The sequence below is a fragment of the Equus asinus genome, chromosome 21 (assembly GCF_041296235.1).
Source record: "Equus asinus isolate D_3611 breed Donkey chromosome 21, EquAss-T2T_v2, whole genome shotgun sequence".
Taxonomy (NCBI): domain Eukaryota; kingdom Metazoa; phylum Chordata; class Mammalia; order Perissodactyla; family Equidae; genus Equus; species Equus asinus.
In genome coordinates, this window is record NC_091810.1 from 81,162,418 (window position 1) to 81,189,282 (window position 26,865).

The 26,865-nt window shown below is 53.2% G+C and overlaps 1 protein-coding gene across 1 annotated transcript in view; it reads right to left on the bottom strand.

The window, feature by feature from the left end:
- Nucleotides 1-1,358: 1,358 nt before the first annotated feature.
- The window catches only part of SLCO2A1 (solute carrier organic anion transporter family member 2A1), an 83,789-nt gene continuing 58,282 nt past the window's right edge, over nt 1,359-26,865 (bottom strand). The window contains exons 5-15 of the mRNA XM_014828715.3: nt 20,989-21,216; nt 20,027-20,125; nt 18,367-18,497; nt 16,508-16,586; nt 15,799-15,963; nt 14,503-14,692; nt 12,682-12,841; nt 10,131-10,300; nt 6,992-7,056; nt 4,320-4,443; nt 1,359-3,381 (exon numbers count right to left, since the gene is read on the bottom strand). Coding sequence (XP_014684201.3) covers nt 3,261-3,381; nt 4,320-4,443; nt 6,992-7,056; nt 10,131-10,300; nt 12,682-12,841; nt 14,503-14,692; nt 15,799-15,963; nt 16,508-16,586; nt 18,367-18,497; nt 20,027-20,125; nt 20,989-21,216 — 1,532 coding nt within the window. The 3' untranslated portion in view covers nt 1,359-3,260. The remainder of the gene's footprint in view (nt 3,382-4,319; nt 4,444-6,991; nt 7,057-10,130; nt 10,301-12,681; nt 12,842-14,502; nt 14,693-15,798; nt 15,964-16,507; nt 16,587-18,366; nt 18,498-20,026; nt 20,126-20,988; nt 21,217-26,865) is intronic.

Sequence of the window (26,865 nt, forward strand, 5' to 3'; positions counted from 1 at the left end):
GGAGGATCACCCCAGGCTCTGGGCCAAAGGATAACTTATGGAGACACAGTGTTTGATTCTCGCTCATTCTCCCTCTCCTATCCAAAAAGGTTCAAAGAAGGATGGAGTGAAAACGTTCCTGCAGACCCTTCCTTTCCTGGCTTTTTCATTCAGCCCTTGAGGGACTGGGAGGGGGAGTGGAGCAGAAGGGTGGGCGTCCTAGGACTGGATGGGGGAAGAGGGCATAGCTGGGGTGTGCACAGGGAGGCGGCCTTTACTCTGGGCTCTGGCCTCTGCAGGGTTTCCAGGCTCAGGGCAGAAGCAGGACACTAGGGGGCCTCAGACTGGGAAGGGACCAGAGACCCACAGTGGCAGGACCCAAGGACCTGTGGAGGGCTCTGGGAGCCAGACCGAAAGATGGTTGATGTTGAATTTCCAGGTAGCCAGAAGGATAAGGGCTTGAAGTCAGACATAACTGATTTAAAGAAATAACTGTGACACATTTTGCACTCTCAGGCTTGTAGACTGAGAATTCCGCTCTCGGTACTGGGAGAACCTCGTATAAATGTGAGCTCTTGGACAGTTTCTTATGCCCGCCATCTCCTGATTGCAGCAGCCCAGGAAATCAGATTTGTAGGCACCACTTCCCCTTGTCATCCTTCACTCACATTTGAGCTTACCCGAGGCCAGTCGAGCGTGTACATTTCTCAGTGGCCTAAGCCCAAGTGGGCGTCCCTGAGGCTCTGCTGCAGTGACGACCAGCCACATAGGGTGGGACGACCACCCACATCAGCCTTACGTGAGGGGCCAGTTAAAAGTGCCACTCCTGGGCCCCCTCAGACCCACAGAAATAGACTCCAGGGCTGGTGGAGGGCGTCGGGAATCTGCATTTTAACACCATCCTCCATGGGAGTCTAATACTCAAGGCAGTTTGCTAAGCTTTTCTCCAGAAGTGGAACGAAGGTGACACCATTTTTTTCCCTGCTAGCAGTTAGGAGGAAAGATTTGCAGTGGCAGCAGTAGTGTTGGCTGTGACCAAGTGATCAGTGATGATTATGGTATTAATTCTGTTTTGTACCGTGGACTTAGCTGTTTGTGTCCAACCTCACTTCTGGATATAAACTCAAGGGCAGGGATCAGGCCTCCTGAGGACCCAGCATTGTGGGCCTTTGACTGCTACCTGCAGAAACCCCACCGAAGGAAAAAGAAGCACCTGCTGCCTGCTCTGTACCAGGCTGATGGGCTGAGAGTTGCATGACCTCTGATCCCCATGGCCAGAGGCCCCTGAGGGCTGTGGAATGGGCACCTCCTCTGGCCAGAAGGTGCAGGTTCTGTCTGCTCTGACAGACATGACAGTACAAATTCATGACCAAGTTACATCAATAGCTAAGTTATAATATATTAATAGCAATATCATAATAGAATAAAGGCTTCGGAGGGCAATCAATCTTCCAGAATCTCAAGGTTGGCATTCACTGTTTGTAAGCTCAGTTGAAGGCAGAGCCTTCAGAATTTGATTAAATTGCAGCAAGAAGGACCAGGGTTAGCTGTGGGAATCATTTTCTAAGCAGGACCACTTTAAATGCTGAAACTGGCCCCTGAGGTTGCATGGAGCTGTGCTTCCTGAGTGAGATCTTTGGAAATAAGCCTGGTGGCTTTGGAAATAAGGCTGTCTGTAACAGTGGCTTTCACAAAGACTTCAGTCTCATGGCAGTTTGGCCGTTGACATAAATTTTTTGGTTTACCACCATATGAGGCCTTTCTGGAGGTGGTTTCTGGTATGCTTTGGGAGGGGTCTTCCAAGGAGTGGCATTCAAGAGATCCACGTGTGGCAGTGACCAACACCCAGCTGCCCCGGAGGACATGGTGAGTCAACTCTCTCTGGCAAAGGGCCAAGTGCAGGGTCAGTCTGGTGGGGCATGGATGGTCAAGATCCTGTTGACAATCTTCTTGCTGTGCCTCCCCCCGCTGCCCACTGAGCACACTCTGGGAGGAGGCCGTGCTGTCGATCGAGGGAGGGGAGGGGAGATCTCGGGGAACCTCAGTGGAGAACCAGGTACTAGCACTGCCTTGTACAAAGTTGGTCTCCGATAAATATAAGATTTGTTGATGAAAGGCCTCTTTTGTTGGCTGTCTACCACACGGCAGCAGGGTCCCTCCACCCAGTCCCACAGAGAGCGCCCACCTCTCTGGAGGCAGTGAGTAGAGGCTGAGAAAATGTTGATGAACACAGGTGGGTTTGAAGCCAGGAAAGTCAGCCTCACCGGCCTCTGTTCTGTGGGCTGCAGCTTGCCATCCAGCATGGCAGCATTTGACATTCCCTTTGCTTCATCACTCATTTTGCTGACATCCTGGACTGCCTCTCTTTATTCCACGGCATACAGGCTGATGTCCAGACAGAGAAGTCCGTGTGAAGCTGCCTCCTCTGCTCCCAGGGAAACTTGGGGAGGGTCTTCCCATCACTCTGTGATGAGGGGTCTTGTCCCCACATTGTGGGGGTGGGAGGGTAGCATCATGACCATTTCACAGCCTCCCTCAGGTCTTCACTATGCTGTGGCTTTCTTAGTTTGAAACGTACCCCAAGAAAGAGAGAGAAACATGCACAGACCCATGTATAGAAGGGTCTAGAGTTAATGTGAACAGCATTTGGATGACCCACCCTTGGGGTATCTTAGTCCTTTCTCTGGTGCCTGAGAGTGGGTAATTGAGAGAAGACCAGCTGGTCATACTTCCCAACATGGCAGCTTCAAAAGTGGCCTCCGGGGGTAGGAAGCGAGGATCTGCAGGGCAAGGAGCCACCGCCTCTTGGGTTCTGTGCTGATGCTGAACCCAGACGCAAAGGGGACTATAGTCAGGCTCCCCTTCCCCTAGCCTGGCTCTGGCCATTAATAAGCCCTCTCACTCCCTTCTTCCTCTGGGCAGATGCCCCCTTTTCTCTCTCCCCTGAGGAAACCACCTACAGGACTGGTGAGGGGCAGGGGCCGCCTCAGTGGGCATCCTCACTGGAGCACTCAGCACTGAGGAGAGCCTGAGCATCTGAAGGAGCCAGGGAAGCCCTGGCCCTCCAGCTCTGTGCCCGCCCAGCCCAGGTGCGGAGCGGCCCTAAGGACCTGAGGGGGCTTTTGGGAGGCGGAGGCAGGGAAGGCAAATGGTGACTGGGGTTTTCTTTCTTATTTAAAAAACAAAAGGGAATGACGTGTTAACAATAGTAAATACAGCAGGAGTGGAGGGACAGGGTCTACTCTCTGGAGCAGGGCGGTGGCCTGGCCAAGGGTCAAGGGTCAGATGAGGCCCTCAGACTTTTCCTGCACATTGTACTCCTTGTTCTTCTTCACTCGCCAGCTGATGAAGAAGAGCAGCAGCGCGCCCAGCGCCTTGTAGCCCACCTGCATGCCCAGGTACCTGTGGGGCAGGAGGAGACAGGACCACTGAGCGGGTGTAGAGGCTCTGTGGCCCGCTCCCAGGGCCAGGGCCACCAGGAAGAGCAGCATTATTCTCAGAGTGGCCCAGGGAATGTGTGGTCACCACTCAGGTAAGGATCCATCACCACCCAGGTGGGGACCACTTTCTTCATTCCTTTGACCCAAAAGGGTACAGGCCTCGCAGGGAGTAGGCACAGATTCCTAATCCAGTGGTCCTCACCCCTGCACTGGTGCCCCCAGAGGGCCAGAGGCAACACTGCAGCCCCAGCCAGCCTGAAGGGTCCTGATGGCCCAGCACCACCAGAAGGAGAGGGGTACCTTCTCCCTGCCCTCATGGTCAGCCCCTCTCCGGGCCTTCTAGGCCACTCTCACAGCATTTCCAGCCCCCGTCCAGCCCCCAGAAGCCCACTCTCCTCACTCTTTCAGGTCTGTGTGATGATGGCAGCAGGAAAGGTGGCTGGAAGGGGTGTGGAACTCAGTGGGGCTGCAGCTAGGCTCAGGCCGGCTGCGGCAGGTTGGGTCCCCCGCTCTTGGCCTCTGACAGGAGCCGTGACGGGGCCACCTCTTTCTGAGCAGTGGGAGGCTGGCCTGGCACCATCGTCCACAGCCACAGCCTGTCCCTCGGACTCCAGCCATGCCCCTTCCCTTTGACAAACTTCTTTCTGCTGCTGTCCCTCCCGTGGGCCTGGGGGGACTGCAGATTGGGGGCCACCTCAGAGCAGCTCCAGCGTCTTGTTACTTGGACGGCTCTCTGTGAACCCTGAGATGCCCATCGTGGTGACTCCCTGTCCATGGCAGCACCTTCCATCCTCTCCCTCAGAAGCCCGACAGCCCCACTGTAGCCGCCAGAGCTGATGACTGCCCTTTGCTCAGGCCTGGGGCCTGGCCGCCTTGACACACGCCATGCAGGGCCCTCACCTGTCTCTGAGAGCGTCATTGTCGTAGTAGGCGCAGGCCCCTCGCCTGCCTGAGCACTGCAAGTTCCACCGGATGCAGGAGGAGTCGATGGCAAGGCCGTAGAGGGCTGGAGATGGCAGCCAGGCTGGCATCAGCGGGAAGAGAGTTCAGAGAGCCCAGGTCACGCGGAGCTACCAGCAGAGGCTCCTGGCAGGGTGGGGAGCGAGCCCTCCCAGCGCCCCTGCACGGTTCACACGTATGACAACGGCTCTGGCCCACCCCTCGGAACCACATCGACTTTGGAAAGCAGAATAGCTTTCCGTGAAGCCTGCATTATTCTTTCACTGGAGGCTTAGAAGAGAAAAGAGACCTGAGCCATCCTTGCAGGGCAGAGGGAGTCACAGAGGTCACCTTGGTGCCTGCTCAGGCAGACAACATCGTTCCCACACTTGGGATTGGCCCCAAGTGGAGATATGCTAACCTTCACTGTGTAGCGGGAGGCTGTTAGGGCATCAACTCCTCAAGCTCTCACAGCAGCCGGGAGGCGGGTGGGTGCCTTCCCTTTAACGAGGAGGAAGGTGGACTTGGCTAGCTCCCCGTCGCAGAGCCAAGAGGGGTCAGCGCTGGACTCTGAACCCTAGTTTATAGGGGTTCGAATCGCATGTTCTTCCACCACACCAGGCTGCCCTGCTGGCTTACACAGCACCCTCAGAACACCCCCAATACCCTGGCTGCTCAGAGCCTCTGCCTCAGGCCCCCTGAACGTCCCTGCAGCTGAGTGGTGAGACCTGGTCCAGCAGCTCGTATCCCTTAGTGCTGGTAAATATTCAGGACTGCCCCGTCTCATCAGATGCAGTGCTAGGCAGTCACTGGACTGGGCAGGGGCTTGTCTGGGATCCCTGCCAAGGTCAGCCCATCCCATTCTCAGAACCACTGTGTGAGAACAGCCTCCCAGGCTGTTTAAGGCCCTGTGAGAAGCTACTTCCGGAGGAAAGAGAGGCAGTCTTCTGCTTGTGGCTCCACACATAAGTGGAACCTTTGAGAACCAGCCTCCACTCAACCCTGCTCACTCCCAAGTCTCTAGGTAACGGGGGATGAAAACTGGCCACGAGACTGACCTCCAGTGATGCTTCCCTAAATAGAAGTGCAGTCCAGAGGAAATTTCAATCAAGTCCCAGCAGGTAGTTTTAAACTTGCTGGGGTTTATAGGTACGAAGACCTTTTTCCTAACCTGGAGTGGAATTGCTTTCTTGGGTCATAAACAGAATCCTTCCAGGCCTGAGTTTTCTAACTGTGGTCCCACATGGAGTTATCTGAGCTCAAGTGAAAAAAGAAAGGCAGCGTTGCTTTGAGCAGTGGGAGAGTCGTTTTTCAGGCCGCTGGAGGAAGCAGGGCAGGGCTCCTCAGAGCCCATCCTCACCGCTGGTTGGGCTGGGCAGAACGCAAGGTTTCCTTCCCAGCGGAGGTCTCCGAGGAAGTTATAAATGGTAAGTTATAAATGAAAATCAGGAGCTGTGATGACAATCGTGCCTCTGCCACCAGGACAGGGTAGATCCTGCCGCCCTGTGTCCTCTGTGCTTGTAATACAGGCCAGAGGGGCAGGGTCTGAAGAGGCCGTACTGGGACGAGAGGAGCAAGTGGCCCAAGACTAAGGAATCCCACTGAAAAAGTTCATTCCTCGTCATCTGAACGCTTCACCCAACCTCGGTTGGAGAGTGCTCTGCAGAGGCTCCTGCTCAGCTGGCCCCGGGAGGGACATCGCCAACACACCCCAGAATAATGGAAGCCACGGCAGGGCGAAGTGCAGACCTGGCACTTACATACATAACAATAATAACGCACAGTAGGCTCTGCAGGGATTTTGGCGTTGAAGGTCAGAAAGCACACCTTGATAGTAAGTCAAGTCTCTCCACTGCAAACTCCATATTCCTCACTGCAGTTCGTGTCCACTAATAAATACGTCCTCAGTTGAATTCCGTCCCTTTACTTCATTTACCTGTCACTGCAAGGGTCTCCATCTTAGAGCCTTGTGTCTAATCTAGTGCCTGGATGTGTCAAGAAGGGACAGGCCAGCACATGCCATCTGGGAAGAGGCCCACAATGTGCCCCTTCCCCCCAGTCCACCCGGGAAGGGCTGGGGGTCCCCTGCTCCCTGCAGGTTGCTCGTCCTCCCTGAGGGGCACTGCTGACCGCTTGCGCACAGCTCCATTCCTCCTGGGCTCCTGGCTGCTTGAGGGCAGGCAGGGTTTGCCGCAGAGGCCCCCTTCTGAGAAACATTTGCCAAACAGAGGTAGGAGGAGTGAATTTTGTAAAACGGGAGGGACGCCAGGGCTGGGCTCAGCTGCTGTTCTGGCTGGGACAGGAATGCAAGGTTATGTTCCTACAGCGCGTTCTTGGAGAGAGATTAAAACACACCTGTTTTCAATTCGCTGTTAGGTATTCTCAGCTGTGTCCACTTTCCATTTTCCTTACATAATTTAGTTTGGACTTAATATCATAGATGGAATCTTTCCTAACCTCAAGTAATGGGGAAACCGCCCATATAGGGTTTTGGCACTGGCTGTTGTGTTGACTATGCACAGCTTCTCTTTACAACAGAGGTGAGAGAGGGCTTTCCCCACCCCCACCCCACACCCCCTAAGCCCCAGATGCCCCCTGCTACTCCTCAGGAAGGGGGCGCCTCAGACACTTACCCAGCAGGCGCATCAGCAAGAACTGTACCCCAATGGCAAAGGACTTTTCATCTTGGTTCACCACACTGAAAAGGAAGACGGGGGTCAGGGCTGTGTCTTCCCTGAGGCAGGGGCTGCCAGCCTCGGAGCGTGTCAGAACCTGCCCTCACACGGCCTGACTGGATCCTCCCGGGCCAAGTGCTCCTGTCGTTTATGTCAGTGGTTCTCAAAACATGATCGCTGGACCAGCTGCATCAGCATCTCCTGGGAACTTGTTAGAAATGCAGATTCTCAGGCCCCACTTCAGCCCTAAGAACCAGAGAGTCTGGGCACAGGGACCAGCGATGTGTGTTTTCAGAAGCCCTCCAGGGCATTCTGTTGCACACTCACATTTGAGAACCACTGATCTCTGTGATTTTCAAGGCTGCCCAGGGCCCCCTTCAAGAGGCAGAGGGCAGAAGAGGCTGGGAGCGGAGAGAAGGATGCCGAAGGGCGTGTTTACAGCAGCAGGTCTGAACAACTCCCCTCGAGAGTTTTATAGCAATAAAAGACAGCCTGGTGCAAAGGGTAACTAGGGCCCCTTTTGGGCTGTGGGCTTCTGCGTGCAACTGAAAGAATCCCCTACCTAGGGCCAGCTTTGTGGGCGTGTGACCTGTGTGGCCTCACAGGGCCCCACCCTCAGGAAAGCAGTGTTTGGTTTAATTCTTCATTAAAATTCTTGAAATTCTTAATAATTTTGGAACCAGGAGCCTCGCATTTTCATTTTGCACTGAGTCCTGAAAATTATGCAGCCAGTCCTGCCCTTCTGCTTCTTCCCTCAAGAGTGGAAATGTGTTTGGCTGAGGAGGGAAATTCAGAGAAAGGAGGGAGGCTATCTGGAGGTGGTATTGCCAGGCCCTGCCATCCCAGCTGGGCACGGAGCAGAGAGGAAGGATGCCCCTCTACACAAGGTGGGGAGCCAGTCCATAATAGATGCCCCCTTGTCTTGGTCCTTACCCCCAGGCACAGTCTCCTAGATTCTCAACTAAATGGGAGTTGGACACCCCAATTTGACTTCTGATGGAGATCTTGAGCCCCTTCTGGTCTCTGCCAGCGTTAGCCCTGAATTAATGCTGGCTTTCTGACTACTCTCCTTCCTTCCACATTGTCCGTGAACCTTCACTCCCAGCCTCTATTCTCATGCCTAATAGGGGTCCAGGACTGATGCAAATAATGCTTGGGTCACCTACAAAGTCATCCTTGTCTCAGCTTCTTTACACTAAATAGCATCCATTCTCACATCTTTCCCAGTGAGATTTATCCTTAAGCCATTTGGGGATCCTGGGGCATCTTCTCCAGTTTCACTCCACTCCCTTCTAGGAGAGATTGCCTAGAAAAGCCCATATTGTGGTTGAAATGCTGCTCCTCTTCCACTCCTCCCCATCATTGGGGCTGACAGAAGTCCCCCGGGAGGTGATCTCACAGGGATTGCCTGCCCCCACTGCTCAGGGACTTCCCCAGGAAATGTCCCTAACCTATTCCCTCTCCTCATCATGGCCACCCACAGATCTTTCTCAGAGTCGAGGGTCCACTATGGTCCATCTGAATTGGGGTACAAGAAGGGAATGCCATTCAAGGGCCTTAGGTGAAAGTGTCAGTCCTTGGAATGCACAGGACCGGGAGCAGCAGAGAAGAGGGTGACCATGGTGTTGGGAGAGGCAGTATGCCGGGGGCTCTCAGCATCCCTACATGTTTGTGTGGAATATGCCAAGAATGCAACGCCCTGACTGCTCTGTTCCTTGGCCGTTTCTCGGTTCAGCAGTTGCAATGAGCAACCTTGAGACAGGAGTAAAATCTTCCCCTAGGCCAAGAGCAGATTTGGTCTATATAAACAGTGGCTCTCCCATGCTCAGTGTTCCTCAGCTGTGACAAACCCACTGCATGTGAAACGTACACCTGGGCCCCTCCATGTCACCCGTTAGGACTTGGGGGACAAGGATAAATGAAGCAATAGGAGGTTCATGCTGCTCGCTGTGCTGTTAGTAACAAAGTCCTTTGTTTCTGACCCAGGAATCTCCTGTCTTCTGCCAGCATCCTTGAAACAGTAACAGAAACAGGAGCTTGGTAGTGTGCAGGCTAACTTGTAAACAGGGTAAGTCCTAGACCCTGACAAGTGGCTGCTTCTATTCCTTCCTCATCTCCTAGCCTGAGGAAAATAGGTTGTTGACATCTAGCTAGCTGTTAATTATTGTGATTTGGTTAATAATGATAATTAACCAATATGTAGAGCACCTTGTATTTACAAAGCAGTTTACCAAAAACTCCTGACATTGATCCTTTGAGGTCAATATCATCGACCCCGTCTCATAAGCGAGGAAACTGAGACTCAGTGAGGTTGGCCACACCCTGGGACACTCAGCCAGTGGACGGCAGAGCTGGGCCTTTGACCCTGGCACTGGGCATCCACTCCTATGCTTTCCGCCTCTCTGCTTGCGAGGTTGGTGAGGACAAGGGAGGCAGGCAGGCGGTGGGTGAAGTGCTATTTTCTTGGCTGAAATGCTGTTTTCTCCTTTGCAGACGGTGAGGTGAACGGAGGGTCATTCCCCATCAAGACCTCAGAGGCCCTTCAGTGCCACTGTAATGGGACACCGCTCCCCTCCCGCCCGCCTTGGCCAGCGTCTCCCTCTGACCTGAGAGCGTAGTCCTGGCGCCTAATACACTGGGCTTTTCTCATTTTCATCCTTTCCCATCACTCTGTCTCTGGAACTTTCCTCATTTTCCTTCCTCAATTTTGTGTATCCAGCTGAGTTCTCCTCACTCTCAGTTCTTCCGGGATTTAAGAATATGTGAATCTACAGGCATTTCCACAATGTGCAGCCAGGCAGCCTGGCTTGCTCAGGCGGCTCAGCCCTTGGCCGGCTCTGCCCTCCCTGTTCCCACGTGCGGAATGGAGGCGCCAATGGGGCTGCAGCACATGGATGGTGTTGGGAGATGCTGAGGCGATGCACAGGTCCTGGCGTGGGTGGGCCCTGGCCCTGTGGCACTGATATCACCTCCAGGTACCACCCTAGGGACACTGCACATTCACGTTCAAAAGACTGAGGGCCAGGAAAGGGAGAAGAGACAAGAAGCCGGCGGCCGGGCCAAAGCCGAGGGAAACGGGGAAGCAAGGCACCCTCACCGCAGGACCATCATGTAGAGGGGGTTGTGGGAGATGCAGGCTATGAGGGCCACGAAGGAGATGAGGAAGATGGTCGGGAGCAGGTAGTGGGCGCAGGGGATGGGGCACGATCCCGTCTTTGCTGAAGCGGATCTCCCGGTCCCGGTCACGCAGCTGCAGTTCAGATAGGTCTAGAAATGGAGAGGGAGGGGAAGGGGGGAATCTGCCGTTACTATTTCATCTCCATACACTTCGAAGGTCTGCTCTTGCCAAAGAGTCCCTCAGGTTTCAACCCCTCTGCTGCCGGGTCCCCTGGGGAGCTGGGTGAGGCTGACGGAGGGTGAGAGGAGACCAGGTGAGGGTTTCAAGGTGCCCCATGGAGCCCACCTCTGACCACTGTTTGGGCGGTAGAAACCGTCTTCACCCAAACCAGTAGTCCAGCATGGGCTGGGCTCCTCCAACATTACTCCCACGTCAGCACGTGTGGGATTCCACTGCCAGGCCAGGCTCACCCAGCTCAGGACCAGGGGCCAGGAGGGCTTGCCTCTGGGCCAGGCCACCCTGTGCCCAGCAGCGGAGGTTTTGTGGGTAGTGGTTTGTGCTGTTCGTGTGTTTACTGCAGGGAGGGTAAAGGACGCATAAATAGGAGCAGACAGCAGTGGGAACACAATGGAATGCACCAAGCCCCCCCTCTGTCAGGCCTTTGCCAGAGCTTCCTGCCTGAGAGGAATTCCTCCTGTCTGTAAAGGGCTCGAGAGAAGGAGGTCCATCTCAAGTCTGCAAGTCCATGTGGCTCCACTCTGCTGTACAGCTCGCCTTGGTGGCCACTGCCTGTGTCAGATGGTCTTCCCCTTCCCTCTCTCAGTGTCTGATAGACTAGCCTATGGCCATTTAAGTGTCAAAGCAGTTATAAGGCCATGGTTGGAAATACTGAGCTAGTGTGCTTCCTTCTACCAGACAGCAGGAACTATGCACGCTCTTCATTTGGCTGCTAGGAAGCTCAGAAATAAGTCATATACAATATGGCTGCTACTTTCCTCCATCTGGATTTTTTAAATGCAGATTTTTTTCCTTATAATTTACTATTTTTTCTTGATAGTATGCTAATGGATATATTTGTGCTGTTGTTGGAAACTTGTCAAGATTATTTCTGGAAGTAGATGAGTCAGAGGTGAGTAAACAAAGATAAGAAAACCACAGAAGCCACGACAGACACCTCCATCTAGAGGGCAACTGAGAGAGCATCTTGTCCAAGCTCCTTGTGCCCCCTCTGCCTGAGAACCCCACTCCTCTGCCCACAGAAGTGGCAGTGGCAGCAGCCCTGCCCGGTCCTCTCAGAGGAGGATGGGAAGTGGGGACCAGCCTCGCCCACGCCCTCCACACAGGCTGAAGGGGATGAGGCGCACTCCTCACCTTACGGCCTCCTTAGGGGAACTGCACAGACTTCCTATCACTCTTAGGAAAAAGAACATCCAACTCCTAAGCCTGGCCTGCCCAGTTCTGGCCCCTGCCTGCTCCCTGGCCCGACTGGGCAAGACATTCCTCCTCGCTCAGCGCCAGCCCTGGCCTTCTCTTTTTTCTCCTACGCCCAGCTCACTCACTCCCTGGGGCGTTGCACTTGCTGTTCGTTTACCCAGACTGCTTCACTCCCATGTCTTCACGGAGTTTCCTTCTTCTATTCGTTCAGTTCTAACGTCACCTCCTCAGGGAGGCCCCCCAGGCACTCTCTGGCCATTAAATCTCTTCACGGCACAGGTTACTTTCTAAAAGATCTTGTGCATTTATTTGATAGAATGCAAACTCCACGAGAGCAGGACTTGTCTGATGGGCTCACCGCTGACTCCTCGGCACCCTTGGCCGTGCCGGGCGTCCACTAAGTATTTGTTGAATAACTGATCAAACGACTCAAGTTGGTTTCCCGCTGGCTGATCCTAGGAGGCCAGAAGCCATAGCGCTCAGAGGGCTGTTAGGACCTCACCAAGTGAGCATGGGGAAGGTGGCTGGTGGCCAGGAGACACCTGACTTTGAATAGATGTGTCCCCGGACTGAGGCAGGGCTTGGGTTCTAGCCCCAGATCTGCCCCTAAATAGCTGCACGGCTTCAGGCCAGTTAGGTGGCCACTCCTGGGACCTGAGGGCTTGACCAAATGCCAAATGCCTCCAGCTGTAACCTTCCAAGTCCACATCACAGAGGACCTTCTGCCCTCAATTTATCTGGGCCTGTCCGTGTGGCTTTCCAGGATGCAGGACCCAGAGATGCCCATTAGGATCCATCAGGACGAGACTCGAAGGCCTCGGCTGAAGGACTGCCTTGGCCTATTTCTGCTCTGAGCATTGCTGGCCTCAGGAATGCGAGTTTGTTGAACACGGGCCAATCTTTAATTGACTTTGGGCTGCAGGGATCTGGTCATGACCTTAGGGAAGGGGAGGTGGAGAGAGGGCGGGTGTGGCCCGGAGGCCAGGATGCTGGGAATGAGCGTGGCATGGGTGGCCCGCTGCCGTCCAGGAGCCTCGGAGCAGTCCGCGAGCGCGCACGCTGCGCGGAGACCTCGTGGGGCTCCTGCTGCGCTTACCTTGGAGGCTGCAGGGCCGATACTGATGTTCTTGCAGCCAGCGTGGCACGGGGAGCGGTACTCCACTCCATTGTCCCCACAGACTGGGTGGAAGATGGTGTCCGGGCACCAGCAGTCCCTGTGGCAGGCGGGGGGCTGCGGCGGTATAGAACTTGATGTGCTGCCAGCAAGACAGGAAATGGGGAATCAGATAAAGCAAGACCAAAGAAAAATCCCTCCGCTCCAGCAGCGTGCGCTCCGCCTGGTTGTGTGTCTGTGCGGCTGTTTGTCTTGGGCCAGTGCCACCCTGGGATCAGAATTATGCCATCGGAGCCCACAGGGGATTGGCTGCTGGCCGATGCTCAGAGTACCTCTCGGTTTCTTCTGCCACCAGGAACCCAAACCTGCTACTCATAGTCAGAAAGGCTTGGTGGGCAAACCCTCTCACTGCAGAAGGGGTCAAGACAACCCACCACCTGGCCTCTGATGGAAGAGATGGCAGATGCTGTATAAAGGCACAGGCAATATTTCCCTTCCCTCTCATCCCTGGGCTCAGGTTGAGGGACTCTCTGAGGACAAGCTGGGGTCAAGATGGCTCCTGTCTTTGGGCCTAGGTAGATATTGCCCCAGTCACTCCATCCCCCTGAGCTTCAACCAAGGGAATTTCATTGGCTGATCTCACCATCTGCGCCCCCTGCCCTGCCCCATATCTGACATTCATGATCTTTGGGGAGGGTTGGGGTAGGGCTGACAAACCGCAGTCTGGAGCTTTGCTACAATCATCATGATAGTTAACACTAAGAGGGCATCTCTTATGTGCCAGGCTCTGTGCCCAGGGCTTTCCATAAACAGTCATCACAATGACTACAATTGACTATGCTCCTTTGGTGGATGAGAAAACTGCAGATTAGATAAGTTAAGTAATTTTCCCCAACTAATCAAGAGCAGTCCAGAACTGGAGTCCAGTCTGATGACAAAGCCCTGTGCTAAACTCCCAGTGAAGGCCACCAAAGCCCAAAGCCTTCTCGGCTTCTCTCAGCCTACAGTTAGTCTGCAGAGACAAATACAAACAGGGGTGAAGGGGGGGCGCGCCGGGGTGGGGAAGGAGGGGTGTCCTGAGCAGCCCTCTCTTCTCTCCTTCCTCCACCAAAGAGAAAGACAGAGAAAACACCCAGGCTGAAAGGTACAGCATCTCGGGATGTTGCAAACTCACTAGGCAAAATCTAAAAGAAGAGGTGGTTGAAAGCGGCACCCAGAAGAAATTAAATGTCCTTCGCTCAGTCCCCTCCCCTCACAGGCCTCTAAAGCTCTTCCTGCACATGAGGCCAGACTTAACACTTAGGACCATGCTGCTTTATGCAAACCGAAGGTGTGCTTTACCTGCCCTCTTCCTCACCTGCCCTACTTTTTCAAGTCTGCTAGCACTTTCATTGTTCTCTTACAGATCTTTTCAAGTCTCCTTCTCTCATCTTTCTTCAGCAGCTCAATAAGACTCTGTAATTCTAGCTGGCACAGAGCTGATGCTAAACATAGCGTATTTCCTGGTTCCTGAGGCTCACAGCCCTACAGATTCATCCTGAAACCAAACTAATTCATTTTTGGTGCTTCTTAAAAAACAGAACCCTAACCCTGATTGCTGGTGGCCCACTAGGACCCTCTGATTTCTTCTTATACTTGAGCATACTATTCAAGACCTGATTTTCTAAGTAGCCACATAAGAGATTAGATCAAAAAGTGAAAAGGAGAGAAGAGAGTTGAAGAAGCAGAAAGGGAGAAGTATGGCAGTCAGATCCAGGGTCTGACCCAAGCAAAGGGTATATTCTCACCCCTCATTCCCATTACCTAGGGGGGTAGACCTCTGCTACAGGTGGGGTGGAGCATCCCATGAAGAAGAGAGGGGCACAGAGGATCATGGAGATGGTGATGATGGTGGCAGCCACGCGGGGAATGGTTTGCAGAGAGAAAACGAAACGCTTCATGAGGATTCCTCCAAACAGCATCCCCAGGGCCGCAGCGGGGAGGTTTACGGCACCTAGAGAGACAGAGACAGAGAGAGAGAGAGGGAAGCTGGTCTGGGTGCACAGGCCTGGGAGTGCATGTGGGCCCAGACACTGAGCTGGACCATGGAGAAGGCAGCATGGCTTCCTGAGGGAACATTTGATGTGTTCAATGGCAGTAGGAGTAGCTGACATTAATTGAGCATATACAGTTTTCCAGGCACATCTACAGAGTTATCCTGACAGAGAGGATTGCCCTGCCTGTGCAAAGAATGAAGAAAGAAGTGGGGCCCTTGCAGCCACAGGGATGTGGGCTGAATGCGTTTATTTATGTGCGTTTATTAAGCAGCGTTCCTTACCTGGCCCCTCAGTGCATCCTCGCTGTGACCACATGGGGTTAGCAAGGCACTGGTGGTGCCCTCTGCCTGATGTGCTAATTAATTAGGGGCCAAAGGCTAGAGGGATGAGGTCCCAGCCAAGGGCCACACAGGAGGTTTGGAGTCATGCCCTGACCACCTTGCCACATTCCTATGGTCAAGCTCACTGTGGATTGGGCCCAATAATTTACTTGAGTCCTTGGTGAGAACGCATCAGTGCTTCTCAACCTCAGCTGCAAAAGACCCCGATGCTCAGCCCCACCCAGAGATTCGGCTTTCACTGATTGAGTGTGGGGCCTGGGCATCTGTATTTTTTAAAGCTCTCCAGGGGAGCCTCAAGTGCAGCCGGGGTTGAGAGTCACTGGATCACGTGCTCCTCACCCACACAAATGTATTCAAGTCCTTGGAGAAGATGGGAAAACCCAGAAGGCATTTACCTAAGTCCAAACTCAATCTTCTCTCTTTCTCTGTTGCCCCCGATAATGTCAGGGCCTCTGGGAGGCTATCAGGCTTCCAGCCCATCTGACCGGGAAGAAGGCAGCCCCCAGCCGCCACCCACTCCTGCCTGGAATGATAGCAGCCCCAGAAATCTGCCAAGAACATTCTAGATTGCCAACCAGGAAAAATGTCCTTAAAATTCTTTCTCCGGGGCAAGTCCTCCCCTGACTCCTGTCTGTATCCGGTCTGGCCTCTCCCGTCCCTGGATGGGCGGCAGGAGGGCTGGGCCCGGCTCAGGCAGAGACGCTCAGCTCCTGGGGACCCACCGATGAGGAAGTTGGCATAGGCCGCGGAGGCACCATACTGCTTCTCCAGGAACTTGTTGAGGAAGGTGGAGAGGCCAGCAATGACGGAGGAGAAGGTGCACTGGGCCAGGACCGTCAGCATGAAGAGCGGGTTCATCAGGAGCTTCAGAAAGATGCGGGGAAACCCTGCAAAGAGACGGCCGTCAGGGGCCAGGCCTTTGGGGCATTCGTCACCGTGAGAATGGCTGCTGCCCTTCCACCTCCTTCCAGGCAGCTCTCCTCTCTTCCTCAGGGCACAATCCAAGGCACCAAGATGTTCAGGGGACAGTCCAGGGGCACACAGCCACTCAGACCTCCACTCAACATGCTCATGGGCTGGATAAAATGAGGACGTGCCTAGAAGAACTCAGGGGGAGGGTGGATAGAAATAGAACCAGCACTGGGATGCTTCTCCTCACGTGATAGCCACCTCCACAGGAAGGGAGGAGAGAGGAGAACATGGGGGTCAGACTATGGGGGTGGGGCCGACTTTGCTTGAATTTGGGTCTCCTGGAACCGCAAAGAAGCAGTCCCCAGGACCCCTGGCAAAACCCCTCCTCGGAGATGGGCCAATCACAGACCACCTGCTCTTATTGCCCCTTACCACACACGAGACCATATGGCCTGGGGTATCCCCTGACCCCCCTCCCCAAGCCAGCCCACCCAGGGCTTTGCCGGGTCAGTCAGTTACGTTTAATGAAATCCATCAGGGAGCCTCTTGGCTTGACCTCCTCCATCTTCCTTGCCCCGTTCACTATGGCAGGAGACCTCTGAAGGCAGCAAAGGGGGTGAGTGTTAATGGCCCAGGCTCCCTGCAGCCACCCTTCCCTGGGCTCTTGACCCTCTGGTCTTGGGGGTTCTGGGCTGGGCGGCAGTGAGCTGCCCCAGGTGTGTGTATGTGTGTGTGTGTGTGCGTCCAGAGAAGGCTCATTTGAAGCAAACACCACCTGCGTGTCAGTGAGCCCCGTGCTTTGGCTGCTGACCAGAAAGCATCCATGCCAGTGCCTCCCAAGATACCTCCGGGCACGTGATATCACATCTAACTTTCCCATGACTGATGCCAAAAGGGGTCTGACTGGATCTCACCCCTTGTCTGTCCATCACGGCTCTGCTTCTTCCCTGTCCTCAGATTCCAGGGGTGCTAGCTTCTGGGACACTCTAGTCTAGCATGACCTCTTTCTAGCTCTCTCTTTATATCTCCACTATGGGCTCCCCGCTTCCTTCTGGGCCCAAAGTTGAGTCCTTTTAACTGCTGTTCTTTCCTGGCCTGTGTTCTGTGCACCCCCCCTCCGTGAACTCGCCCACGTCTTCTGAACTCATCAGCGACAGCTCTGGACCACCAGGCACATGCAAGGGCCCTGAGCTCTGACTCTGTCAGGATCCTCAGGGGGCTGCCTCGCCAGGCACAGGAGCTCCCAGTAGTGCACACTCCATGTTGGGCACCATGCCTAGCGTCCCACATGCACCGTCCCATTCCTCACAGCCTTGGTCTGAGACAGGAACTCTGTCTCCAGTGTTTTAAAGGAGAGGAAACTTGCCTAAGATCACTCAGCCAGCAGAGCTGGATTCAAACTCAGAACCACCATGATGTGCTGGCAGCTTCTGAAATTCTTCCTCAAGACAAGCTGGGGCTCTCCCATCACTGCCCCTCCTCCAATTGCTGGGCCTGGGTTTCACTGCTGGACATCAAGCTCTGACTCTGGCCCGAAACCTGGATGCAAACTTCAGCCCCTCTCCTCCTCCAAGCCAGCTCACTGCTGAGTCCTTCTCGCACCGCCTCGAAGAACGTCTGTCCCTGCCCTTCCCTCAGCTGCCCGGCCATTGCCCTGGGCCTCAGCTGCATCCTCCATCTCTATGCTGGCCTCTTCAGATCTCCAGCCTTCATTCCTTCCTGACCCCCCAACCTCAACCTCGCTGCCATGTTTCCACCTGAGTGGACACCCAGTCACTGCCGTGTCCCAGAACTTCATGGGATCAGAACAAGTTTCAGAGCCTTCAGGCCAACATCAAAACCCCCACTCAGACTTCTCGTCCCTGTTTTCCATTCTCATCTTTCCCTGATTTCTTTCCCAAACAGAAACGACTAAAAGATGCATGGAAGGGCAGTGCTCAAAATATGCTCCACTCTCAGCTCATACCCACTCTCTTCAGCCCTAGGAATCCCCTCTTACTCTGTCCTTCAGGTTCAGACCCAATGGGCTGGATTCAATGCAAAAGTTGATGGCACCAGCTCACATGTGCAGTCTTCATTGGCTCTTAACTCTTTGTTCCAATTTAGACGAACTCTGTGTTTCCCAAACTACGTTCCCTGGAGCTTCCTGATCCCCAAGATGCTCACATGGTAAGGGACCACTGATGAGATACCACTGTTTGGAAATTCACCAGTACTCTCTCCTCTCAAAGCCTCTGAGAGGCTGCATCATGAAACGTGTTTAGATTTCACCCAGAATTTGCTGAACTTGCGGCAGCTTCTCAGTTCTGTTTATTTTCTCCCCACACCTCCCTTTTTTAAACTCCTATGGGTAGAGTCACAGGCTCTCAGAACCTTACCTCCACTCCTCTGGCCATTGTTCGAGGAAAGAAAAAGAAGGGGAAAGACGTGAGAACCAAGAGGGCTGAGGAAATGAGCAGGCCCAGCCACCAGGCTCCAATCCATCGGGGGTCTCCAGGGCTCAAGTTAACTGCAGTGAAGAGAAAGCGAAGGACACAAGTATTTGATGGATGAATGCATGATCTCACCTTACTGGAACGCTCTAATCAGGGGGATTTCTTCCCACGATGGAGAAAAGGTAAGCCATGAGCTAGAACCTTGGTCAAGACAACATTCCCTCTCCAGGCCATTCTGGTCTTCCCAGAGAAGGGAGACCACTGCCCGTGAAGCAGAGTATGAGAGAATCCCCAGGCTGAAGGGATCAGAACCTTTGCCTCACCTTATTTTATTTCAGCCTTTGACAGGAATAATGATGAAGGCAGCTGACTCTCTCAAGGCTTACCATGAGCCAGACACCAGATCACGTGTTTACATCTGTTATCCCGCTGTGTCCGCTAATCAAGTCTACGAGGTAGGAACTTCCAAAGCATTTTGCCTGTCCCTCTGTCACAGTGCTGGCCTTCCATGCATGGTGGGAGGCTGGGTGGTGCAGGACAAGCTTACAAAGCCCAGAAGTCCTTGCAGGATTCATCCTGGGGCTGGCTCCCTGAATGGTCAGCTCAGTACTCTGCCCTTGTCTATGGACTGTACTTTCTCATTCTAAGATACACAGTGATTTTAGTCCACACCATTCTTTGAAGAATAAGAGCTACACCTGTTAACCTCTCACTATACATCAGGCATCTTCTTTTTAATTTTTTTATGTTTCCTTTTTCTCCCCAAAGCCCCCCAGTACATAGTGGTATATATTTTAGATGTGGGTCCTTCTAGTTGTGGTAAATGGGATGCCGCCTCAGTGTGGCCTGATGAGTGGTGCCATGTCTGCCAAGATTCGAACTGGTGAAACCCTGGGCTGCTGAAGCGGGGCACGTGAACTTAACCACTCGGCCATGGGGCCAGCCCCTAGCCTCAGGCATCTTCTAATCTTTGCAAAAACTCTATTTTACTATCATTAGACCCATTTTACAGAGGAGGAAACTGAGGTCCACAAAGGTAAAGATACTTGCCCAGGATCACTCAGCCAGTAAGAAGTGGAACCAGGATTAGACCCAGGTTGTCCACTGCCAGTGCCCGCACAGTTAAACATGATGTTATACCCCTTCGGGTGTGAGTCATAATCCATGTGTCTGTTTTATGTAATGCTTCTTTTTTTTCCTCAAAAGGACTCTTATTAAATCTTTTTTATTTTTAAACAATCAAAACCATCTTAGAATCAAAGGACCATAGAACTATTTTTAATATCACCACCAAGATGGGCAGCTGTGGTGGCAACACCTGAGGCCCTGCCCCAGGTCTCAAGGTTTCCCACTGCAAACTTTTTGAGGGCAGAAAGTGTGTTTTCTTTAGCAGCACCCCTCCCCTGTGTCCAGCACAGGCCTGGTAGGAGGAGGTGTGCGCTGTTCGCTCCTGGCTGTCTGAGGGGGCTGCAGGAGTGAATAAGTGCGTGAGAAGGCGGCAGTGAGCAGCTGAAGCTTCATTCTCTGCCCTGGTTGGCTGGGGGTTGGGGGGAGGCTGCTTCGCAGAACTGGCGATGGGGTGGGCGTCCTCGCACACACTCACCTGTGTCCACCCTGCCATAGTCCACAAAGATCCGCAGCATGACAGAGCCCAGCAGGTACCCAAAAGCCGGTCCAAACACGGAGATGGCAAATAAGATGGCTGGAAAGGAGAGCAGAAAAAAGAGGCTGAGGGGGATAGAGAGGGTGTGGCAGCCAGGCTCTTTCCCCAGCTGAGGGGTTCCTGAGATGTCACCCCATCTTCCCTCTGACCCTGACAAGTCCACACCTATGGCATTTCCCACAGACAAGGCCAGAGCCACTCAAGATCCTGAGACGTGCAGAACCAAAGCTGTTTCTCCTCCAGCCAGCTGCCAGAGAGATCCACTCGCCAGAAAGTAAATGGCCTCCCTGGCAGTTAAAGATGCTGGCCCAGGGGTTTGCTGGTGGGCAAAGCTTCCTGCAGGTACGATGCTGGTGGCCCTGGCAGGAGCTTTTGGGCCACAGAGCCAGTGGGTGTGGTCTGCCTGGTCTGGGCCGTGGGTCCTGAGGATGCTCACTGTGGCTTGTTCTAAGGGAAGGATTTGGGAAGTTGGATGGTCATCTGCTTCTGCTTTGCATGTGCTTCTTTGAGGCCAACCTGCTCCTAAGGAGATGGCTTGGGAAGACGCGTGCTTCGGCCTGGGCCCAGAGGACTGGACGGCAGCAGTAGCTACTGCAGGTTAAGGAGCTCCTCTGTGCCTGGCTCGGGGCTCAGGTAATCCCACAGCGCCCAGCACACAGATACTCTCAGCCTCGTTCTGCAGGTGGTCTTGGGGCCCTGTGCCCCATTTGCCCAGGATCACATGGCTGGTTGGTGACAGACCTGGCATTCCAACCAGGTCTGTCTGATCCCCACACCTCTGCACTCATTTGCTGTGTTGTGGGGCAGAGAGAGTTAGCCCTCGACTCAGCCCCTCAGGGCCTGAGGAAGTGCCACGTCAGGACCTGCCCCCTCCCTGCAGCCCTCTTCAAGCCGCGACTCACAGATGTACAGGGGCGAGTTGTTGGCCTCCGAGAAGTCGTCCACGTAGGAGATCCCAAACGGCTGAATGGGCACTGTCCCGATGCCTGCCAGCAGCTGGGCGAACACCATGAGCCCCCACATGCTGCTGGTCTCCTTCCGGGGGTCCCGGTTGGGGCTGTGGCATTTATTGTGGGGCAGGTCCTGCTGGGTCCTCTGGCAGAGCTCGGCCTGGACGTGGCTGCTGTTCCCTGCAATGAGAGTGCACGCCAGTCACACTACCTGTCTCCTGCATCCACCAGCCAGCCTCCAAGCCTGGCCTTTCTCCCAGGCCTTTTGGGAGGGACTCAAGAAACAAAGGTGAGAATGTGGGCTCCCGCTCCAGGGCCGCCTTTCATGGGTGGAAGAGGAATCTTTCTCTTCCGGGTCTATATTCTTTCTCCTTTGTGGGTACAGGCAGGGGGCTGAGCATGGAGAGAGCAATACTTTCATCCCAGGAAGAAAGGGTCTCCCACCTGGAAAAGGGGATCCAGGATGAACACCCAGACTTGTGGGCCTTCAGTACCGCTGTGGTCAGCCTCAGTGTCGGGCCCCCACGGGGTGGTCTTCTTTAGCAGGCCAGGGGTTGTTTTGTCCCAAAGAAGACCATGTCACCCCTGGCCTGGGATGCATGCCTCCTGGGTCAACACTCCCAAAGCCCTCACTCCTGGATGAGCCTGGCCTTGCATCACACTGGAGAGCCCAATGCCAAAGGCATTTAGTGTCCTTACCAAGTCTGAGCAAGTCTGTGATTCCCAAGAATCACAGAACTTGGGAAGCTGGAAATGATGTCGAGACCCTTTAGTTCAACCCCTCCTCTTACAGATGGGGAGCTGAGGCTGCACCTTGAGACCCTTGGGTGAGGGTCCCAGAGACCCCCAGTGTGGCCCATGGGCACCATGCTGCCTGTGGCTATAGGAACCTGGCCAGGCTAGACTGTCACTTCCGCGTGCCGCTGTTTTTAATTTGGCCCACACTAAACAATCAGCGTTGTCAGCTCTCCAAGGCCCGAGGGCTCTTGAGGGCTCCTTTCCATGAGATCTCTTCTTTTCCTGCCTTGCCCAGGCCAGTGGAAACCAGCGACATCACTGATCTTGTTCTGTGGGTTTGTTCACTTAACGCTAATGGGATTTGGTTAGATTCTCATTTGTGGTTCTCCCAGGGAGGGCACGGCCCTGAGCTAGGTGGGCCTCAAAGTCCCATGGAGAGGAAAAGCGGGGGTTGTGGACTAGATCTGCCCCTCACACTGGACTCTGCCCAGGGCTGTTGGGCTCAGGGCTTCCCTGGGCGGTGGGGCTGGGGAGGGGTCTGCCCTCCTCATCATCCTCTCCCCTTCCCAGACATACACGCTTTGTCCAGCCCGGCCCCGCCATCGCCTGTCCTCTACATTGGTGTTTGTGTAGGACACATTTGAAAACTGCTGGCCTAGGGGGCTCCCCCATCGATCAGGGAGTCTTGTCCCAGGAAATCAAAGGGGCCAAGACGTCTGTCTGGTCCAGGTCGTCCAGACCTGACTCTAGCTTTGTGCAGGGTGTGGAGCACCTGGGCAAGCAGCCAGGCCCTGGCCTTTGGTTAGTGTCCCTCTTCCCTTCCTTCTCCCATCTCACACCCACTATCCCACCTTTCAAGGCAGAATTCAAATAGAGAGTGGTCCAACCTCACCGTGAAATAGGAGGCAGCCTCATAGAATTAGGATGGGGAAGTACCCTTACAACATGGAAAGACAGCTGTAACGTCCTGTAGGTTCAAAAAATAACTAGCAGTTTGGAGAAGAGTATGATCCCTAGTTTATACAACTTACATGGACTAATTGAATATGCAGAGACAAACTCTGGAGACGACGGCTCTCTCTCTGGGCGAGGGGAGTGGGTGTTCTTTGTGTGTGTGTTTGCCTTTATTTTGCAATAGAGCAACAGTAAAATCTTCTAAATTAAAAAAAATTTTCCATAAATAAATATAGCCAGAATTTAACAATGTCTCTCCCATTTCTCATGTCTTTCTTCCACAACCATTGTCCTTCTTTCTGGCCTACGCCCCAGGCCTGCAAAGGTCTGCATGACACTAGGGCTGCATTTCTCTGCCCTCCCCCCACTGCCTCTCCCCTGTGTGGTGTTGAGCCTTTCTCCCACTTACAGGCTCTACTTTGGAGACCCAAGTTCCAGTGCCAGAACTTTTAAACTCTCGTTTATTGCACAGGCAGACACTGCCGAGGCTGTGACGCACATTGTCTCCTGTTCACAGAGGTTACTGGCCTACCTAAGTGGCTGGTTTGGGACAGAGCTGGCATTTGAACCTGTGTGTGTCTGAATCAAACTCCATACTGAAGTCAAGTCTGAAATGGTCGCTTTGAGAAGACACAACACACATTTTTCAGGGATGGAGGAGCCAGGCCTGGGGGGAGTCCTCTGTCCCCAGCCACAAACACAAGGGCTCTCTGATCTCCGTGGGTGGCTGGCACCTTATACTGACTTCCTCCCCAGTAGAGGTGTCCTGGGAAGGGGCTGGCTGCTGGGAGTTTTGCTGAAGTCTGAGACAATGAGATGAAACAAACATACAGTATAAGGAGTCAAGAAATTGGTTTTAGTGAAATAAGCCAGACACAGAAAGACAAATACAGTATGATCTCACATGTGGAATCTAGAACAGTCAAACACGTAGAAGCAGAGAGTAAAATGGTGATTGAGCCAGAGGCTGTGGGGAGGGAATAATGGGAAGGTGATGGTCAAAGCGTACACAGTTTAAAGTATGCAAGATAAATAAGTTCTGGCGACCAACTCTACAGCAGAGTGCCATAGCTAACGAGACTGCATTGTGTACTTACAATTTGTTAAGAGGGTAGATCTGGTATTAAGTGGTCTTAACACACACAGACACAGACACACACACAGAGTAATAAAGGGGGCAGGAGGAAACTTTGGGAAGCGATAGATAAGTCTACGGCCTTGATGGTGGTGATGGTTTCAAGGGTGTATACTTATCCCCAAACTCATTGAACTGTATGCATTAAACACGTACAGCTGTTTACATGTCAATCATACCTCAATAAAGTGGTTTAAAAAGAAAAGAAAGAAAGAAATTGGGTTTAGCCCCAGGTAGCTGTGTGAACTTGAGCAAGTTTCTAAGTCTTTCTGAGCCCCCGCTTCCCTTGAGGCAAAGACCACAAGGTGGCCAGATATGGAGACTCCTATGGGTCATTCACGAGCCAGAAGGTTATGGATCCAGAAAGGGGTGAAGGCATGAAAAGTTGGGCCCCGCCGGGCAGTCGGCAGGTCTGATGGCTGTGCCTGCCCTCTTGAAGGAAGGCTGGTGTGGCTCAGTAACGCTGTGAGGGTCCGATTCGCAGGACAGTCTCTTTATCTGGAAGCACAGAACTGTAAGATGTTCCTGCTGAGAAAGAGACCGTGGGGGCTGTGTAGCCCACTCCCCCGACCCCACTAAGGAATCCTTCTACCAACACTGTCTTGTGTCCAACACCCAGGAACAGGGGTGTGGCGCTGGCAGACTCATCCAGATCCTCACGGGGAGGCCCAGGCAGCCGTGGACAGACAAGGCCAACAGACATTGGAAAGGCTGGACTGGAAGCCTGGGACCTGGGTTCTGGACTGAATCTGTGACTCCGTAGGTCAGTGGCCTTGACTTTGAAAGACCTCAGGATTCTAGGGAGAGGCCAAGCACTGTAGAGGGTGGAGGCTGCTGGAGGCGCAGGGGGGCGGGCAGTGCGGGCTCACTCCTCACTCCCTGCCCTCAATGCGGCAGCCACGCAGGACACCCCAGGACGAGCGTTTACACACGTGGGCTGTGCTGGTCTTTAGAAAAAGTGATGGACGAGTACCGAAACCTCTATGCCCTTCTCAAGACCAGAGGGGCATGTTCAGGAACCAGGGCAGAGCAGGCTGCCCAGCCTTGGAGAACCCTGCTGGCCCACACTGGCGACAGACCAAACGCAGCTGTGCAATCACTCAAATCGGCACGTACCCTTCTCTGTTCACTGCCCCGTGCCAACTTGGACCGAGCTGATGCATTTCTACAGGCCCATAAATAAAAGGGCTGCTGCCAAGACTTCAAATGGGCATTTCTTTTCAGAAGACTCAAACAAATTTCGAGCATATTTTGTACAGGGAAATAAGCAAAGTTTGAAGTTCCCTAAAACCGTGGGCTGTTGTCACTTGCAAATGTGCTTGGCTAAGCCACCTGTCTGGTCTGTCTAGGTGTGACAGCAGCTCCCTGTCACATGTTGTCTTTAGGCTATGGGGTGGCAGGGCCAGGTCTAGGCTCTGTGGAGGAGTGGTTTAAAGATCACCTGAGAGCAAACGGCCCAACTGGGAAAGAGGTACAAAGAACAGGCCCCCACTCCCAGCGTGGCCAACAAAGGACCACACGCAGGCCCGTCAGCCACAGTGTGGATGAAGCCTGCTTCACAGGGGGAAAGCTTGGATGCTGAGTCCCGAAAAGTCAGCAGAAGCAAATTTCATTCATTCTTGGTTGTTCAGTCATTTGGTCAATAGTGACTGTGGGCAGGCACTCTGCTGGGGTGGGGGACATGGAGGTGACTGAGATGGGCACAGGGGCTGCCCTTATAAACCCTTCAGTCTGCTGTGGTACACAGATCATCAAAGAAGCAACCAAAATATTGCTTGGTCAAATCAAAACCACAGTGAGATATCACTTCACACCCATCAGGACGGTTATTATCAAATAACAGAAAACAACAAGCGTTGGGTAAGATGTGGTGAAATTAGAAACTTTGTGTATTGCTGGTAGGAAGGCAAATGGTGCAGCCACTGGGGAAAACAGTATGGCAGTTCCTCAAAAAATTAAAAAATAGGGGCCAGCCCCATGGCCGAGTGGTTAAGTTCGCGCGCTCCACTTCAGCAGCCCAGGGTTTCGCCGGTTTGGATCCTGGGCGCAGACATGGCATGGCTCATCAGGCCATGCTTAGGCAGCGTCCCACGTGGCACAACTAGAAGGAGCTGCAACTGGAATATACAACTATGTACTGGGGGGCTTTGGAGAGAGGAAGAAGGGAAAAAAAGATTGGCAACAGATGTTAGCTCAGGTGCCAACCTTTAAAAAAAAAATTAAAAAATAGAATTACCATATGATCCAGCATTTACACTTCTGGATATATACCCCAAAGAACTGAAAGCAAGGACATGAATAGATATTTGTACACGAGTAGTCATAGCAGGATTATTCGCAATAGCCAGAAGGTGGAAACAACCCAAATGTCCATCAACGGATGAATGGATAAACAAAATGTGATATATACGTACAATGGAATATTATTGAGCCTTAAAAAGGAAGGGAATTCTGACACACGCTACATACAAAATGGATGAACCTTGAAGACATTATGCTAACTGAAAAAGCCAGACACAAAAGGACAAACATTGCATGATTCCACTTCTATAAGAAACATAGAATAGACAAATGCATAGAGGCAGAAAGTAGAATGGAGGTGGGGGGCTGGTGAGAGGAGGAATGTGGAGCTAATGTTTAATGGGTACAGTTTCAGTTGGGAAAGATGAAAAAGTTTTGGAGACGGATGGTGATGATGGAGTCCAACGGTAAGAATGTACTTAATGCCACCGAACTGTACACTTAAAAATGGCAAAAATGGCAATTTTCATGTTATGTATATTTCACCACAATAAAAAAAAAAACACAGCCTGGTACATACTGAGTTGGGAGAGGATAGGGTCCCAGGGAGCACACGGGAAAGGCACCAAACCAAGTGTTGCTGGAGAGAGGGTTTGGGAAAAGATTCCTGGAGAAGGTGGCCTCTGAGCGCAGAAGAATCAACAGGAGTAGATAGAAGACCAGTGGGGAGGAGGAGAGGGGAACAGCACGTGGAGGGGCTC